Source organism: Phoxinus phoxinus (assembly GCF_949152265.1).
Source record: "Phoxinus phoxinus genome assembly, chromosome: 20".
NCBI lineage: Eukaryota > Metazoa > Chordata > Actinopteri > Cypriniformes > Leuciscidae > Phoxinus > Phoxinus phoxinus.
The window spans coordinates 18,400,385-18,420,268 of record NC_136895.1 but is presented as its reverse complement, the minus strand read 5'-3'; the positions used below and the strand labels follow the sequence as shown (position 1 = coordinate 18,420,268).

At 36.4% G+C, this 19,884-nt stretch overlaps 1 protein-coding gene and 1 long non-coding RNA gene across 2 annotated transcripts; one reads left to right on the top strand and one right to left on the bottom strand.

The window, feature by feature from the left end:
• The first annotated feature begins 84 nt into the window (after window positions 1–84).
• Window positions 85–8,894, top strand: gtpbp1l (GTP binding protein 1, like). The gene is made up of 11 exons (XM_079592206.1): window positions 85–436; window positions 1,564–1,675; window positions 1,752–1,932; window positions 2,017–2,365; window positions 2,449–2,572; window positions 2,871–2,985; window positions 3,284–3,428; window positions 3,513–3,831; window positions 4,764–4,942; window positions 5,862–5,987; window positions 7,494–8,894. Exons 1-11 carry the CDS (start codon window positions 269–271, stop codon window positions 7,599–7,601), a joined length of 1,926 nt encoding a protein of 641 aa, XP_079448332.1. The 5' UTR covers window positions 85–268; the 3' UTR covers window positions 7,602–8,894.
• A 611-nt stretch (window positions 8,895–9,505) lies between these two features.
• On the bottom strand, window positions 9,506–13,022 carry LOC306987706. Its single transcript, XR_013795229.1, has 2 exons — window positions 12,179–13,022; window positions 9,506–12,125 (listed from the first exon to the last, which is right to left on the bottom strand). It is a non-coding gene; the product is annotated as an uncharacterized lncRNA (long non-coding RNA).
• Between the last annotated feature and the right edge of the window lie 6,862 nt (window positions 13,023–19,884).

The following is a 19,884-nucleotide window of genomic DNA, read 5'->3' as shown; positions in this document are numbered from 1 at the left end:
ACGTGTATTAAAATAAATCTAATTTCACAGACAGTTTATTAAAAAAATTAAAGTTAATAAAAGAAACTCAAGACTTGTATGTCAATACTTAATTATTCACGAGTAGGCGTGTCTCCCCAGAGGCCCCATGTTCCTCATACAAAAATTGCATGTAGACTGCGTTAGAGAGAGTGGCCAAGTTGTAAGAAACTTAACTTAGATTCGGAATCAACGAAAAGCAAAACTTTACTGGATCCATCTCGTTTCCAGGCCCAGGCTGGAGGAGCACATGGCGGCGACGGAGTCCAGTTTAAGCCCCGCGGTGGAGTCGGTGGTGCCGGCTTGTATGTTCGCACCTGACCCGGGTTGCGCGGAGGATTCGCCCGGCGCTGAGCTCAGCGACGCCGGGGACAACCAGAACGGGGAAGCCGAGGATCATTTAGACCTCACCAGCAAGGTGGCTTTCAGGCCTGACAGCTGATCTGAACGCTTCTCTGTGTGCATGAATCAATACAAGAGTTTATTTGATCAATGCGTGGGTTTGAAACACAATTAACAAGTTTGAATTCAGTGCAAACGTTGCACGAGTGACACGTCGGCTGTGCGTGTGAACGCCAGCTGGCATTACATCAACAGTGCTGCTGAGACCCCAAACTTATGTGCGTGTACGCGGTCTAACCTAAACTTGATCAATGTTGTGATAGGGTGGATTTTAGGGTGGGTTTTTGCATTTTAATGGATGTAAAACGGCAATATGAAAAAGTTTAGCTACAAGGGTTTATAGGTGCCCCGAAAATGTATTTGGACACTTAAGTCAGGCTTAAAAATGTACAATATCATTCAATTAGATTTAGAATGACAAAATATCAAACAAAGTTTAGTTTTTAATTTATTTTAAAACGAGTTTATACATAAAGATTTTTCTTAGGTTTGTAATAATAAAATAATAAATTATAATAGATTTCAATATAACTATAAATAATAAAAACATGGCTCAGAAAAGGGACAGTTGTAACCGGCTGTCTAAAGCAATTACATTTATTTTATTAAATCGATTTTTGTTTTAATAATTTAAATAAATAAAAAACTTCTTTTTGTGAAAGTTTTTTTTTAAAAAGTGTGCTTGTGCTATCATTAATTTTAAATATACTTTTTAATGCAATTTAATGACATTCATACACTTCTTCATGGAAGCTTTCTGCCAGGGAATAACAAATAAAAAAGATAATCGCGAGTTATAAACTCACTAGAATTGTGGGATACTGTATAAACTCACTATTCTGAGAAAAGTCAGCTGGCAATTCTGACTTTTTATATCTCTCAATTCTGAGAAATAATGTCTGAATTGTGAGATAGAAAGCAATGACCTTTTAAATTGTTTATTGCATGGTGGAAACAAGCTTCCATAGTATAGTTTTTAAAATAAGACTACAAATTCTTTTTGGGGTCACTGATATTAAATATATGAGATGCAAACCAATATTTTGGTATTTTTAAATAAAGTATAGCTAAATGCATTCTCAGCAAATCTCTCTTTTTTTCTAAAAGTTACTTTAATAATGCAATGATGTTATTTGTTGTCAGTTTGCACTGGTCAGCCCTACTGGAGAGCAGTATGACTGTTTACAAAAGCAGCTGCGAGAACGAATGGAGGAAGGATGCGGAGAAACCATCTATGTGGTTGGCATGGGGACAGGTAAGGTTGTTGTTTTTTCCCAAATGTAAATGGCCTATTTAGAATGCTGATAAATTCTTGTGTCTCTGTCTCTCAGACGGTGGTGATTATGGTTTGGATGAGCGGGATATGGAAGCATCTGTCGCTACGGTGCAGTCTCTTTGTGAACAGGTTGACGGTGACCTGATTCTGCTGAGAGAGAGGACGGAGACGGCGGGACGTGTCCACGATTATCTCATCAGGCGCCGCGTGGGAGAGGCAGACTTCTTGGAAGTCAGGTTAGAAGAGGTTTGCTAAGAACTTTTATTAAAAAAAAGTTTTTTTTTTTTCTTAAAGAAACTTTGTACACATTCTTGCCTCAGAGTGGCGGTCGTAGGTAATGTAGACGCTGGAAAAAGCACACTACTGGGTGTCCTAACCCATGGCGAGCTCGACAACGGTCGTGGATTCGCCCGTCAGAAGCTCTTCCGCCACAAACACGAGATGGAAAGCGGCCGGACCAGCAGCGTCGGCAATGACATCCTGGGTTTTGACCAGGAAGGCCAGGTGGTCAACAAACCGGACAATCACGGGGGGAGCCTTGACTGGACCAAGATCTGCGAGAGGTCGTCAAAGGTCATCACGTTCATCGACCTGGCGGGGCATGAGAAGTATCTGAAGACCACCGTATTCGGAATGACTGGCCACCTGCCAGACTTCTGCATGCTAATGGTGAGAGGGGGTAGGTGTGCCTCAAGGCTACGTACTGGGCAGGTTCAAGTTTTATGAACTATGTCTTTTTGTTTGTCATGAAGGTGGGAAGTAATGCTGGAATCGTTGGCATGACTAAAGAGCACCTCGGTCTCGCTCTGGCCCTCAACGTTCCTGTTTTTGTAGTCGTAACTAAGATAGACATGTGTCCCGCTAACATCTTACAAGGTAACGCAAATCTTTTATTTTACTCCAGGAGTTTTATCAACAGCATTTGTGGCATAATGTTGATTAGTGTAGACAATAATTTAATCTATTATTACTGCACCATCCACTGACAATATCACCAAGATATGGGTGAGTAGAAAGTTGTAAGAAAACAGTTTAACGAAGTTAAATAAATAAAAAAATCTTATTTGAATAAAAAATATTCCACAAGTGCTGTCAAAAGTTGATGTAATATATCAAACTAGCCATTCGACCCTGACAAACCTGACAGTCGTATTTGTGTTTGTTTGTGCTGTAGAGACACTAAAGTTATTACAGAGGTTACTCAAATCTCCAGGATGCAGAAAAATTCCAGTTTTGGTACAAAACAAGGATGATGTCATCGTAACAGCCTCGAACTTCAGCTCAGAGAGGTAATCTTGTGTTTTTTTTTTACATTGGGCCACTAATCAACCACCAAGAACAAGAATTACTAAAAAATTCGCTTTTATTACTGTTTGAAAATGTTACAACTCCTGTGACTATATTTAAATTGATTACGTGAAAAAAAATCCGTTTTGGAAAGCAAGATTCAGAAAAGTTAAACTTTTTTTTTCTTCACATTTGTTTATTTTTTACCCAAAGAATCTTCGTAAGCATCAGCTTGAGAGTTATTAATGTCATCTGAAATAATAAATGCATACTAAATCAAAGCATTCTTTTTGTGGCTAGGATGTGTCCGATTTTCCAGATCTCCAATGTGACAGGTGAAAACATGGACTTGTTGAAAATGTTCCTGAACCTGCTATCCCCCAGAACCTCATTTAAAGATGACGAGCCCCCGGAGTTTCAGATTGATGACACGTATTCAGTTCCGGTATGCCATATACCGCTACTGTCCTTGTCTTTCTCTCTACCTCTTCCCCAGTCGTTTTAACCGCTTGTACTATATGTTCCTCAGGGTGTAGGCACTGTAGTATCAGGGACTACTTTACGTGGATTAATACGGCTGAACGACACGTTGCTCCTCGGTCCAGATCCTCTGGGCGTCTTCATCCCCATCGTCGTCAAATCCATCCACCGCAAACGCATGACTGTTAAAGAAGTGCGCGGTGGGCAGACAGCCTCGTTCGCCCTGAAGAAAATCAAGCGCTCGTCTATCAGGAAGGGAATGGTAATGGTGGCGCCCCGCCTTAACCCACAGGCATGCTGGGAGTTTGAGGCTGAGATTCTCGTACTCCACCATCCGACGACGATAGCGCCGAGATACCAAGCTATGGGTGAGTAGAAGAGACAAATATAACATTTTCGACTGAATTTTTGTTACCGGTACTCATGATAACAAATAGTTAACATTATCTTAAACATTTAATAAAAAGATTAAGTAAAAATAGTTGAATTTGAATGAACATTATTTTTATATTGTCTATATTCAATATTTAATAATAATAAATAAATACAATTATTGTAGACTGTATTTGTTGACTGACAATATTTATTGTATTGTTTAAATAAAAATATAAATAAAAAATATTCAAAATAAAATACTTGGATTTTTAAAGCAGTAAATATTTATTTAAAATTGTATTAATTTAAAAATCTAACAATCTCATAATTTATACTTTAGACACCAAAAAAAGTAACAAATTATTCAATATTGATTTTCTTAAAACACATTTTGTTATTAATTTTATAAAAAAAACCTGAAAAATACATTTTATCCACCTTTTGCATATTTTTATAAATAAAATATGTATATATTATTTATATAATAATAATAATAATAATATATTGTCAGATACTGAGGATACTCGTTTTTATTTTATTTTTATTTCATGTTTTATTTCAACCAATATTATAAGTATAAATCTACTCTATTTTACCTTTATGAAATTGGGTATAAAAATGGTAATTGTTTAATACTTTTGAAATATATGTGAATTTAATATTTGAATTTGGGGAAAAAAGATTTTTACATTTTTATGTTGTGTTCTAACCCACATTATAGTATACATTTATACAGTTTTACCTTATGAACTATTCATATATATATATATATATATATATATATATATATATATATATATATTTACTTACCGTAAATATATGAATGTTTATATGAAAATTCGACTTTGAAACTCTCTCAATCACACCTTCCGCCTTTTATTTGCAACTGTTTATCACTTTTTTCATGAGTTTCTCTGTGCCATAGTTCACTGTGGCAGTATCAGACAGACCGCCACCATAATCGGCATGAACAAAAACTGTTTACGGACGGGGGACAAAGCCACCGTACACTTCCGTTTCATCAAAACCCCTGAGTACCTTCACACGGACCAGAGACTCGTCTTCAGGGAGGGCAGGACCAAGGCCGTGGGCACTATCACTAAGGTCAGAGGTCATACGCTTATGAAAAGAGTTTAAAAACAAAGTGAAGGTCACATTTTATATGGAAGACTTTTTTTTCAGAATTTCAGAACTGACAATTCAAATGTTTTAGCTTGCAATTGTAAGTTTATATCTGACCTTTTCTTTTCTCAATTGCGAATTTATATCCCACAATTCTGACTTTTCTCACAATTTAAAAGTTTAAATCTCACAATTCTTACTTTTTTTCTGCAATTGCGAGTTTACATCTCACAATTCTAACTTTTCTGACAATTGCGAGTTTATATATGACAATATATATTTATATATATTTTTTTCATTTTATTTTAGAATTGCGGGATATAAACATGCAGTTCTGAGAAAGTCAAAATTGTTTGATAAAAAGTATGTGGCGGAAATACGCTGACATACCACCCCAAAATCAAAATAAAATTAATTTTACATATATAATAAAACACATTGTTTTGAAACAACATACATTAATGACAATATACAATATATATATATAAATACTCTATACTTTAAATACTTTTATATTTGTGTTTAATTATTTTAAATTATATTAATTAAAAATCAAAAATGCATTACTTTTATTGGCAGTAGCAATACCATAATATATATATATATATATATATATATATATATATATATATATATATATATATATATATATTAGTGGTCCAAAAAAATAGGTTTCATATATATATATTTTTTTCTTTTGGTGCAAAATATGACGTTCTTGGCAGGTTCTTTGAGATTTATCCATCTGAATCGGTTTTACTGTATTGGCTGACATTATGAAATATGCATGATTGACGTCTCCACAGTAAATAAGGATTCGTTACCTTCCAGCATGAGTCTTAAAAACTGGCGATGCATTTCCTCACGAAACTCCTGTCTGTTGTCTGTGTGTGTACGACAGCTGCTTCAAACCAAGCCTCTGGCCAAGATGCAGTCTACCAAGAAAACATTTTCACAGGTGGAAGGGTCTTCGTCAGCCAGCGAGGAAGCTACACAGATGGAAGGAAGCCCTCAAATGGGACAACCGGTGAGAGAAACTTTATTGCATATACTGGCTTCACATCTCTTTTGATTTAAAGTTCCCTTCGGGCTGTACGTAATATTCATCTCCAAACGTTAACGGAAATTTCCCGACCCTTTTCATCCCCAATACACCAAAACTTTTCTCTTTTTTTCTTCTCCTCTGCCTTTGTGGCCAGCAGGGGATGAGGAGACACTTTATAAAGGTGAAAACAAAGAGAATTAGTTAAAAATGACGAGAAATAAATGTGAGGTGAAGGTAAAAGGGTTTTTAAGCCCTTTAAGGTCAAACTCTTTAAGCTTCTTAAAATGTAAATTTTCAGTAGTGTAAATCACAGAGGTATTAAGAGCAATACTTTCATGACTATAAAGGACATTAGAGTCTTAATGTAATGCATAAGGCTGATTTATATCCTGACCAGCACTTGAATGCAACAAATCACCTAACTCTTTCATTTTAGACGTAACGGTTAATTGGTCTTTCCATTAATGGTCGCTGCAGACCAAATTCTGCGTTTGTTTCTATTTAAGTGGCGTTCAAATAATAAAGTTGTCTTTATTCACCATTATTGAGATCTTAAATGAAAGGTTTATGAACATAATTGATTGAAATTTTCCACAAAGTCAATAAATTTTAGTCTTCTACAGAAATCTACAGAAAATATAAGCTTTAGCTGATAAACTGTTAAAGCTACACTGTGTAATTTTTTAAGTTAGCAAAAAACACTTTGTTCTTTCAAAATGATGTGCTCATTAATGTATAATTACTTCTACCAACTGATCAAGTATTCTCGTAAGCGTAGAATCTGCCATTTATAATACATACGTGTGAGCTGCTCGAATGGCGGAAGCCATGTTGCGCCTCCATCTTGAAAACACATTAGCCAAAAAGGGACATACCTGGAAATTCAAGCTTCGCCTTTCGCGTTTTTACACTCAGTGGCAACGTGACGAATACGAGGGGGAGATTACTCGCGACTGCCGGCAGATTTGAAATAATACGGTCGGCCACCGTAGGAGTTAAAACGCCCTCGCAATGGGAGGGGCTAGAAAGTAATATTCAGTTGGTGGTCATATACAATTTCACCGCTAGATGGGAGAAAATCCTACACAGTGTAGCTTTAAATTCAGGAAATAAATGAATTAAAAATGAGAAGGTCTGAGATTCATTGAATGTCAAAAAAATAAAGAGAATTGTGTCAAAATAAATAAAATGTAAGTTTCAGGAGAAAATGACCAAAAAAAACCCCCATTTAATTTGTATTGATTTATTTTATTTGATGACACGACTAACTCTAATGTGCTTTTAATACACAATTAAATGTAAAAAAAAGAAAAAAAAAGACGGAGTCTTCTTGAAAAACCTAATATTTTTTAAGTGAGATTTCAATTTTAAAAATGACCTTTAATGACAACAAAAACATCAGAAAAAAAATCAACTATTGACCAGTGAGAAACTCCCTTTAACTCTAGTAACCACCCTAAATGATTTTGTTTTCATCGTCTCTTTCAGTCTGGTGGAAGTGGTCGACGGCGCGGCGGACATCGGCACAAAGGCAAATCATCACTGAGCAGCGGCACTGGACCGGCAACTACAGCTACTGGAGTGAGCGGAAACTGAGGTTCCTCCATCTCTCCCACCATTACTACTGGTCATCTGACGTCAACATTTTAAGTGAACACCAGAGGGCAGTAAAGCCTTGATTTTCCTTCTTTCTTTTTTTTTGCTCTCTCTAAACCTCCTTAATTAGAAACGTTCATCTCCACTGACACAATCGTGCCAAAACCCTGACTGACAAGCAGCTGTTGTGTTCCTCGTCCACCCGCTCTTTTTTTTTTCTTTCTCACCCTTATCAAACCCTTTTACTTAATATTCTGTCAGCCTCCGGAGTCTTAACATCCTGTAATAAACACCCCGAAATCCCGGATTTTGTAGCCGGAATGTTTTCCCCGAGGACCCAATTAAGGAGCCTACGACTGAATCCCTGTTTGTGTTCAGCGATTTTGCTATTTTTCATGTCATTTTCCTCCTTCAATTGAATTTGGCAAATGCTAACGGAGATGAAAGGGAGAAATCTGTTCTGCTTGTCAATCTCTCATGCCCCCTCATCCTCTTCTGATTTTAATGAGCGTTGTAGCTGCCGAGACGCACACATCCCTCTCGGAGCATCACAAATTAGGTGGCTTTCTGCTCTCCCATGTTGCTTTTTCATTTCGTGACCCAGCATTACTTTCAAAAAGTCTCACCTTTTCAACGAAGAACGTTTTTTTTCAGCAAAGAACAGAGAGCTAACTGAGATGACATGTGGCATTTCATTTGGATTTCTGTTTTCACTTTCTTATTAAACCATTTTTTTCTGTCTATTCTTATTTATTCTAGACTCTTTTTTCCAATTAATTGAGCGAGAGTAAACCTTGAATAAATTCAAATAAAATGAACAAACTGTGACTAATTCACCCACAAACGACAAGTACTTACCGCCATGTCATTCCGAATCAGCATGACTTTCTTTTTCAGGTGGAAGAGTTGTTGTTTTCCATGCAATTACAATCAATGATTTTATTTTATCAGTCACTTTTTCTGTAATTTGACGGATCAAATGTAAAGACTTTACTTTGTTGACATCACAAAGGTACCATAAAAGTGGTCCATAATAATACTTCAAGTGCACTATATTTCAAGAAAACTTCTCAAGAAATATTATAGCTTTGTGTAAGAAACAATTTTTTTTTTTTTTTACTGATATTCTTCCCCTACTTTTTAATCTTTGTAAGCAAATCGAATGAATCATTCAGATGGTTTTGTGACTCAAAAGAAGAATTTGTATACATATTAATTGACAATGACAATTTTTTTAAATTCAGTTTCGGTCTATTTCTTGCAAAAAGCTACAAAATGGCTTCAAAACACTAACCACTGACCAGATTCATGGTGATTTTGAAGCTTAAACTATGGTTGTGCAAAGTCATACAGGTTCGGAAAGACTTTAGGGTGAGTAAATGACCAGATTTTCACTTCTGGGTGAACTATACCTTTTAAATATGATCCTTAAATGGCGTTAATATAAAGTAGTGCATGATAAGATACCAGACCAACAGAGTTCAACACCTAAAACTTGAAACTATGGTTTCATAATGTCCATTGCCATTTTAATGGACAAAAGAAAAACACAATGCCCACACAACTGAACATAAATAGCTTTAATTTACATAGTTTTCATGTGCCCAATGCGGCATTCACAGAAGGCATCGTTCAAAGCAGTTCTGGTTCTCGTTCTTGGGTTTGATCTGCTGTTCTTATCTTTTGAATCAATAAAGGTGAACCACAAGGTCTGTACTATCAGAAAGATCTTTAGACATTGATTTTAGTTTTATCCGAGGCAGCCAAGTAGATTTGAACCTTACAATGTTTTTACACATGATCTCTACAAGTTCACTCAAGAGAACGGCTCATGAAGACCACATGCAAGCCTTCAAGTTATGCAAATTCGATTTTCTTCAGGATAATATTATCATTATTATTTATTTTATTTATTTTTTGTGTTTTTTTTCTCCCCTCAAGGCTGGTACGTGATATGATTCTCAGACAAAAATAGTCTGAAGTTTTAAAACATTCAATTCATTGGTTATGATTTTTTTAAAGGTATTTTCTTCTGGATTCAATCCCCATTTACTGCATGATTTTGTTTTTCTGCATAACAATATGCATGTACATTATGTACAAATAAAAAACGTCATTTGTGTTGTAAACCCTTTTAAATAAAATACGAAGTTATACAGAAACTTTTAAATGCAGTTATCAGTCATTTTCCTGTAATATTTGACAAATCAAATGTAAAGATTTTACTTTAATTGTCTAATGTGAAACAACTCTTCTGAGAAACTATTGAACTGAATTATTTGTAAACATTTAGTTTATTTTCCCTCAGACACTCATTTCTAATTTGTTATTCGCTCTTCTCTCCAACACGCCGAACAAATGCGCCATAAAAGAATCAAATTACTTACTGTCCCCAGCCCCACTGCTGCGTAAAAAGATATGAAACGCTCTTCGCCAACAATGAGGCATTTAGGTAATTTTGTCAAAACTCATTGAAGTGGCGGCATTAAAAAGCCAGCCGAACATCAAGCCACATGGTCAAACCGAGTCCCGTGGCGCCTAATTTCGAACCCATTATGTCCCTTCTCCACCAGAGGGGTCGGATGCCAGTTGTGTCGCTGAGATTCCAATAAACGTGTTATTCAAAAAGCCAATTCCAGTCTGCTCCATGTGTCGCCTTGGCGTGTTCAATTGTATTGAGGTTTTTCAAAAGGCATTAAACTCTTCAGATTTTTTTTAAAATTCAATTTTAGGTTTCCCCTCTAGCTTTTAAATTTTTTAAAACACTTGTGCATGTCAATGAAGTCTGTATGGTGTCCATTTACCATTTTTGGACTTGTTAAGGTCACTATAGTGTTTAAAGCAGGATTATTTAAAACATTAATTGAAATGATGCAGACTATGGATTGACGAAAGCATATACCATCATTTAACAACCTCATTGTAAAAAAGCAATTCTCCTATGAAGAAAATGAATGTGATTTTTACATCCCGAACCCAACTGTTGAGCTCTATAACTTGATGTAAAGTCTAGGCAGCATGAAGTCTTCGAAGGGTAATTCATATAGGGCCAAAAGAGCTGAAAGCATCCATTGGCATTGCTAACACTCGGCAAAACTTCATATCAGACTTAGTTTAACTGTTTGTTTAAGAAAGATCATAATCATGAATTAAATATGAGCACCAACACATTGTCGTAAGTACGAGATGAGGGCGTATCAGTGAGAAAACATGGCAGATGCAATGTTATTAATTACTTTTTCATTTACAATAAAACTAAGTAAGTTGCATGTACAAAATACAATAGTATTGTGCCAAAACTTCATAAACTGAAAAAACCAAACAAACCAAAAACACCTGATGCACATTGTTTATTCGTCACTCTAAAGAAGTAGACTTAAAACATTCTGGATTTATTTGTACAAAAAGTACATCACCTTCTTTCTCCGAACAAAGTCATTTGACCCATTCTGACCTGACGTCAGAATAACCACTCCACAACTTGTAAATACAAACTTCTCAGGAGGACAAGAACGCACCAATATTCTGGGTCTTATTTTCTCTTACCTTGTGTAGTTTCGTTCATGGCTTACGGAGATGAGAGCGAGCTACGCAGCCTCATGTAAGCATCTGGTTAACTCAATGAATTTGAGTTGTGACACTGGTGGAGAAAGTAGTTGTTCCCTTCTTTCTGTCCACAGAATATCAGCCCTTGTTTTCAAGGTCATGTGCAGAAGCTGGAAAGTTTGCCAAATTTGCTGTCCTCAGAAGTATTGATTATAGTTCAGAATCTAAGGCCACTTAGTGTTTATTAATTAGAGTTCTGGCCCTCATTTAAAGCATGAATGGTTAATCCTCTGTGCATTATTTTACGTATTGGCAGCGCATAAACACAGGCTAATTAACAGAAACCATGTTTGGACAAAGCAAAGAGGATTGAAGCTTCCTCTTTCAAAACAAAATGTCATTCTTTGACGTTCTTTAGTCTTCCTCTCCGAGATGAAAGACTTTATTTTTTTGTATTTTCTTTGTTCAATCAAGCCCTATGTTACCAATTTGCAAACATACTTTGATAGCCGTCTCGCTGTCAGGCTTTCCAACGTCAACTACAGTTCTGTTTATTTATCTGGTTATAAATACTTCAACCATTCTGGTCTCCTTACATGGCGACAACTTCTAAAAATCCTTTGAAATCAGTAATTTTGTTAAAAAAAAAAAAACTGAATGATCTCTTACCTGGTTATTCTAATGTGAGAAATTTCACTTACAATCTGTCAGCTCAAATGTTTGTTATTATGTTATGTTATTGTGACATTATTATCAAAGTATAAACCAGTAAAACTTAGACACACAGGAGAGATAACAAAGTGAATTTTACTCTAAAATAGAATACAAATATTATATTTATTCAATTTATTGAATACATTTTCATTGTACCCGAATATATCTAACATATTTTTTGCCACCAAAATGTATAGTATGCATATAAATATCACATATTTCCCAATGATTCAAGATACCCATTGACATGACAATTGCACCCCCCTTAAAAATAATGATAGGAATATTAGTTTTACTTTTATCGCATTTCTCCATACATAGAGGGAAACTTAATGAAAAAATGGCACTGCTTACCCCACTCTCCCCGGTGTGCCGCACATGCAAGTCTCTTATGTATACGTCCACAAGGCCTCTTATTATACCAGCAATCCACTGCAGTCACAGTCGTAAGCCATTTATAAATAAATGATCAGCTCTCTGGTGCTCATTGAGTCATTGTCTGTATCTCTGACTCACTCGCTGTCTATCTGCCTCGGTCTATCTTTCCATCTCGTCACAGTTTTCTGCAAGCGGGTTTTCAGGGAGAGCAAATTTTGCTGTTGTTCAGACTGAGAAGCATGCAAAAATAAAACGTAATCCCGACGACAGAAGATGCCTTGATAAGCTGCATTTCTCGGATGAATGTGAATGATTTGAAAGGGCAACATTTTAAAATACTTCAGCGAGGGATTGGTGCTTCATCCAGTGAGACGTTAATCTCGGAGTAAATAGTGGCACTTACATTCCCGGAGGGCGAAGTAGTTTGATTTTACTTTTTACATTCAATTTCTCTGTAGCTATTTTAGCTCATCAGAAATCAGTTTTCTCAGCATTAGTCGGTCAGTGGCAGATGTTTGGAAGTGACGCAGCTCAAGACTCTGTGGTGAGAGATAAGCATTTTGCCTTTGATGAAAAGCTAAGCCTTTAGCTCTCAGTTCTCGGCTTTGGTTGCCGATTTGGCTTGGCACGGAGGGGGGCACTCGGGATTGCCATCGACTGGAGGGTGACATGGCCCTTTGTTGATTGCCACTGTTTCAGTGGGCCCAGTGCTGGTGGACGTTGATGGATCTGCCATGTCTAGGCTGGTCCACACTCAGATGCATCTTGGGTCCCGAACATCCCCTGACAAGGAACAGAAGCGTTTAAGTGGTTCCTCAAAGTACTCCAAAATTATTTATCATGCAAAACTAAAATTCATCTTATTTGTGCATTAGTGGTGAAGATTTTTAATGGCTGTTTCGGCAGTTACATTGTTATGACAGTATCGACATGTGACTGTCTTTATGAATCATCAGCAGCCATATCACCCAAGACTGGTTGTCCACTGAAGCTAAGCAGGATTTAGCCTGGTCAGTGCCTGGATTGGAGACCACCTGGGAAAACAAGGTTTCTGCTGGAAGAGGTGTTAGTGAGGCCAGTAGGGGGCGCTCACCATGTGGTCTGTGTGGGTCCTAATGCCCCAGTAAAGTGATGGGGACACTATACTGTCAAAGAGCACCATCCTTCGAATGAGACATTAAGCCATGGTCCTAACTCTCTGTGGTCATTAAAAATCCCAGGATGTAGGCTACTTCGAAAAAATAGTAGGGGTTTAACCCTGGCATCCTGGCCAAATTTGACCATTGACTCCTCCACCAATAAGCTGGTGTGTGGTGGGCGTTCTGGCGCACTATGGCAGCCGTCGCATCATCCAGGTGGATGATCCACATTGGTGGTGAATTAGTTATGTACTCAACCAACTCGTTCAACAATGCTGATTCATTCTCGAATGTAACAATTGACTTGTCTTTATTAATCATTTATGCAACTGATTAGTTCAACACAGTGTTGTATTTAACTAAATCAAACTACTGTATTAAAACATGTTTTCGGAAATTGAAGCTGAAACAAAGCTGAAACAAAATAAGTTCGAAATATTAAATGAAAATTATATTATTATATTTAGTGCTGTCAAATTCATTAATCACATCTAACATAAAGGTTTGTAATATAATGTGTGTGTGTGTGTGTGTGTGTGTATAAATACACACAACTATATTATATTATCTAAATATTGCCTTGGCAACTAACTGATATAAGTTTAAGTTAAAGTAGTAAAATGACTAAAACTGACATAATTTTTTTTAATATATATAGAAATATTTATGAAAAATAATACAAATTACAAAAGCACTTAACAAAATTGCACACTAGCAATTATGCTTTTAGTCTGAATTCAGTCATATATTATTTGTTTATAACCGTCTGGAATTCTTGATTCTGATTGGTCAGTCGCTACATTTGGCAGTCAAACCCTAATATTCACCGCTGTCTAGCAGAAAACATTGTGTATCTATATCATTGCTTAATGGGGACGTGATGTTTCTATAAATGATAGATTACTGTAATGGTCCATCAAAACACGACAAGTGCAATAAGAAGAGCAGTGACAGTAATCTAAAACAGACAGTCACGAAGGAAAAACGCACATTTTTGTATTCAATTTAATTGAACTGTATTAAAAAAGTGTAAAATTAACAGTTATACATATACATATATCCTGGAATCAAACTACATTTTCATATCTCTAAATGTAACTGTAAATGTCATCTCTTTAGATTTAGTATTTGATACACATTACATGGTATGGAAACTAAAAGTGTAAAGAATTACAATTCAATAATCAGGCCACATGAAACATGAAAATGCCACTAGATTGCGCTGAGAAATTTTATGCAGCTATTAAAATATCATTTAATTCAACTGAAAATAAAATAGAAATCAAAACTAAATTAAAAAGTCAAAACTATAATAAGCTTGGGAATCCAGCCTACACTGCAAGTACTCACATTGATGTTCACGTTGATGACATGTACCACAGACCCAAAATAGAGACCTCCGGAGGCAAGAAACCAAACCAAGTATGGACAGAAAGCAGTGAACTCTGGATGAACTAGCTTTGGTGGCTTTGATAAAAGTAAAACATAAATAAAGAAACTTTGGCAGCAACAAACTTGAGAGAACCCAATCAAGCTTATCAAATATTTACTTTGGTATGTCTAATTCCTTTTAAGTTCCATTATTTACATTAGTGGACTTAACTTGTTATGGTGGCATGTTGAAATGCTTTCAAAACTCTTTTAGTGTCGCTTTGATGCAAAAATAAATCTTTGATCTCATTCATTCAATTGTGTTTGTGGGATCTTCTGCCCCTTTGCTAGGAAATATTCACCTCAAATCACCTCACATCAGTGGCAAATTACATTCCTGAGGTGACCGGCCAAGAGGGAAAACAGGTTTATGGTGAAAATTGGAAGGAGCTTGATGAAACCCCTTTTCAAGCCCACCATAGGTTACTGATTTTAGCTGGGGTTTATAAATCAAATGGTGTAGCAATGGGGAGCCCATTGAATGCTAACACTGTCAGAGCCGTATTTCCCGCTACAACGTCCCTGGAGACATTCCCTTTGATGACAGAGAAAGTAGGCCTACTTGACGTGAACGTGATAAATTCACTGCAGTTGGGGATGTGTGGGGGAAAAGATGTTAAAATATGGCCTCTCATTTACAGTGAGGCTCCCCGTGTGACTGTGGATTAATGCGTCTCTGTGAACGCCGTTTATTCAGGCTGCATAGCCGTGTCAAATACAACAGCAAACGCAGATATTCCCAGATGTGGAAAGCAACGTCTTGTGACATGTTACGGACACTGTTTGTCCCCACACAACTTTGAAGAAAAGCTACACTTAACCCTTGGTTAACCCCTTATTTTACCTTATGTTAAGGCCGCTTTCAACTCTGCGTTAAGTAATGTATCATGCTTATAATTTGAATTAGTTAATGCTAATTTTGACCCTGCATGCAACCCCTGTGGCACCAAAGCCCAGTACAGTACTAGAAAGTTATGTAAACTTGTTTAGTAACAGACAACCTCATTAAATATTCATGTTGCACAATTGCAAAAACGTCATGTTTCAGATAATCGGTAATGTTTCAGAAGACTTAAGAAAATGTAAGTCTTTTAAATGGTGCCATTTCTTGTCCAATCAATGTTTGGTTCTTATAAATTGACAAACAAGTGCATTATCTAATTGTGAATGATTCATCCATGCATTTGGAGCTCATCATTTTTATTCAAAATATCATAACTTGACCTTTATAGAGAAATAGCACTTTCTGGTGATGTATACTGGACTTCACCAATCATTTAGTCCACTTAAACCCCGCCACTTTTTTATCGACTGCAAGCTCGCATTCGGATCTGCCTTCATCCAATCAACAACCGGATAGAACCATGTACCGCCACACATTTGTTATTTTATGATAATCTGTTTCACTTCGATGTGTCATAATACAGAAGAAAATATCTGTCATTACTTCCGGCAAAACAGATTTGAAATAAACTGTACAAAATGTGGTGCTAGAAAGGTTGTTAGAGCCACCCATGAAATTGCGCACCTCAAATGCTTAAATATTAGCTTTTTACAGTTTCAAATTATATTATTATTATGCACCTGCATTTCAGCTTTTGAAGGAAAAACGGTTATATCTTGGTTTTGTAGTTTCGGAAGACTAAGAATGATTTACTTGGTGACAATTCCAGTCGTTGAAAATTATTGCTTGCTATAATCAAATTTTGTTCTAAATATGCCTACCTCTTACATCTTTTTCCTCATACATTATATCTTTTCACGTTGTGTTTTAATGCTATTTCACATTTATGTTAACTTTTATAAATCTAAGTCTGATTTATATGTGACGATTTTATCTCTGATTTATGTTCTTGTGTGGGTAAGCCATAAAAAGCATTTAATTGAAGAGCATTAGGGTTTGAACAATATTAGATCTGAATCAATTGCTAATTATGCCGAGTCATCTATATGTTTGCATATGATCTCTAGTTGTTGCAATGTTAAAAAAAAACATGTAAATGCCAGCAAGAATATCTTCCCCATTGCAGGAGATACGAACATCACCAAGACATTTACTCAGCAGAAAACCACAATAAGCTGCCATTTTGTGACTTTGTACGGACATTTTAACATGCGTCGAACATCAACTTAAGTCATTTAGCCAGAAAGACGGGCAAAAAGCTTATTTCATAACTATTTAAATATGTTTCTGATGAATAAAATTCATTATTTTTCATACAACTTTCACTGTATATGAGCCTATATCTGCTAGTTATTATTTTTCACACGCAGCCTGCAGATAACCAAGAAGATTCTCTCTCACTTTCGGTGGCCATTACATTCTCTCAGAATCAAATATAAGCCTCAGATCTGATCTGAGTCACTGGGGAACTAATCTGAGCAGTGTGATTACCAGACAGAGACAGCTAGAGAGAAGCCATGTAGCCATACTGAGAACATGAAGAAAATTACCCAGAATACTCCAGCAGATAGTCAGAAGAGAGAGACAAACATGGAGAGAGATCATCAGACAAAAACAAGGTTGGAAGACGGATACTGGAAGAACAAAACAAGATAGGAGTTAAAAGGTTGAGTTATAATTGGTACCAGCAGTTCTTAAAGGGACGGTTCACCTAAAAATAAAAACGCTGCCATTGTTTAGTCACCCTCATGTTGTTACAAACCTGTATGACTTTCTAGCTGGTTTTGCTGGTTGGAAACTGGTTATGTTGAGACTGTTAACTTTGTTCTATGAAATGAAATGAAGGTTGCCATCTAGTCAAGACCCATAAGCTTGTCCAAGCTGGTTTAGGTAGTTGATAAGTTGGGCTGAGTTCAACTAGGTAAACCATCTCATTCAACTGGGTTACAGCTGGTTGCGGAGGACTGGTTAAGCTTCCAAAGTTGTTTGACCAATTGGTTGTCCAACAGGAAAAAATTTGGAGGTGATTGAAAACCTCTTGAAATTAAAACCCACAATTCAATTCCTGTTTTCATTGTCCATTGGAGTTTAAAAAAATAAGCGTATGGGTTTTTAAAAAAAAACTTTGTATACTATATATTGTATACCTCTGATTTCAGGCCCATCAAGAGTAGACTCTAAATCTGAATAATGCTTCAAAAACTCACATTCCTGCTGATGCACACAAAAAGTTTAGCGTCTTTCCCACCAGCATATAAAGATTCTGATAAGTGAAATGATAATGCCAATGAAAAGAAACACCTCAGCAAAAGATGGCTAATACTAAAGCCCAAGGACAAAAGTAGAGAGATACAGAGCAAGAGCTTACTTGGGATAAAAACTTTATACAACCAGGTGCAAGGGAATAGCATTGAGATCTGATGTATTAATTATTCTATTTTGGGAGGAAATTTTTGAGCTGGGAAGTATTTTAAAGAATAGATAAAGGAATTATTACGATTACATATATTTTTTGACATCCTTTTGGGTCATACATTACCTCTTAATTATTGCAGGAAATGTGAAAAAGACAGATTTCCTGAAATAGAGAACTCTATCTTATTTACAAAAAGCAGTCTTATGAACACATTACCTGCGATTATGATTTTAAATAAAAACTGTAGTTAAAAGTAAAACAGTATTTTAGCATTATCAACTGGGATCAGAGGTGGAAAGTCCAGGTTCAGAAAGTAAAAGTCCTCCTCAGTATTTTGTTCCAATCACCTGGATTTGCTAATTAGCACAGTTTTTCAGCCAGGAGATAGAACTAATTTGTGAAATCAGCTGACTGAGTTCATGGGTGGAATAAACATATGGCAGGACTTTTACTTTCTGACCCCTGGACTTTCCACCTCTGCCTGGGATAGATGACTAAACACTTACCGGTAATCTACTTGATTCCACATTTCCTTGGTTCTTGTGGAAATCAAAACAGCTTCCAAGCTTCTGAGTTTTAATCAGTTTTTGCTAATATAATGTATGCTAAAATCCAACCAAAATCAAAATGTTGTGGCTTTTTGTCCATGTCTATGAGGTTTGAGTCCATCTTCCCCTTAAATGATAAAAAAAACACTTGCCTCTGATTAGCAATAGTGATTGAACTTTACATTTATGCTCACTTTTTTTAGTCAGATTTTGTAGTTACAGCATCTACCACTAACTGGGTCATGCTAACAATCCAAACCTTTACCCTTTAGTCCAAACGTTAATATGCATAAGTCATTTTCATAGGGCATTTCATATGTCCTAACAAACGTCCTGTTTCAATTGGAAATTAAATGTGAACTCGGGAAAGAAAAATGCTTGTCAAACCACTTCATGGAGCCTTTATAGGGTGGACTTGGCTCCTGGCTTTTTATCCAACTGTGCAATAACACAAACATCAAAATCCCGTGCCAGCTATTAAAGCAGAGCCAACCACAAAGACCTCCGTCAATCCGCCAATTTTCTCGCACATACCGAGAGCACCAAACACTAAACCTTTGTACATTACTCCATATCACTGTGACGAGATCTGTAACATGCAAAGAAATTCGGAAGATCACAGCTACACGAACCTTGTGAAATGGAGACATGGGGGAGTTGCGGAAGATGAAAACGAGTGGGTTCCTCAGTGTTATTCGCCTCGCACCCCTCAGGGAATGCTTTTGTCAAGAACGGAGGCTTGACAGCAGGAGAAACGATAAACGATTTGACGCTTCTCGCCGGAGACCTTTGATCCACAATTTCTTTGTAACTAAAGAGGTCTAAGCATGCGAAATAACTCAACGGAGGTCATTTTCTTGTAAAAGGGAACTTAAAAACCTAGTGGACAAGCCTTTGAATATTTGCACCATGCATTTTGTAGAAGTATTGAGTTCATTTGTGACCGAATAATCCATGGATTCATTTTTTAAAAGATCTTTTGAATGACTCGGGCCTCTCTAATGTACTTTGTGGTTTTCTGCACTCAAGCCACTGCTTTATTCTCATGCTCATCTCACATCTGTCTCTGTCTGAATAGCTATCGGTCTTATTTATACATTATGGACATGTAAACACTCTTAATAACCAAAAGCATCTTTTGTTTTCATACTTTGCAATCAATCTACCCCACTTGGATGAATAATCTCGACTCTGCAGAATCTATTCA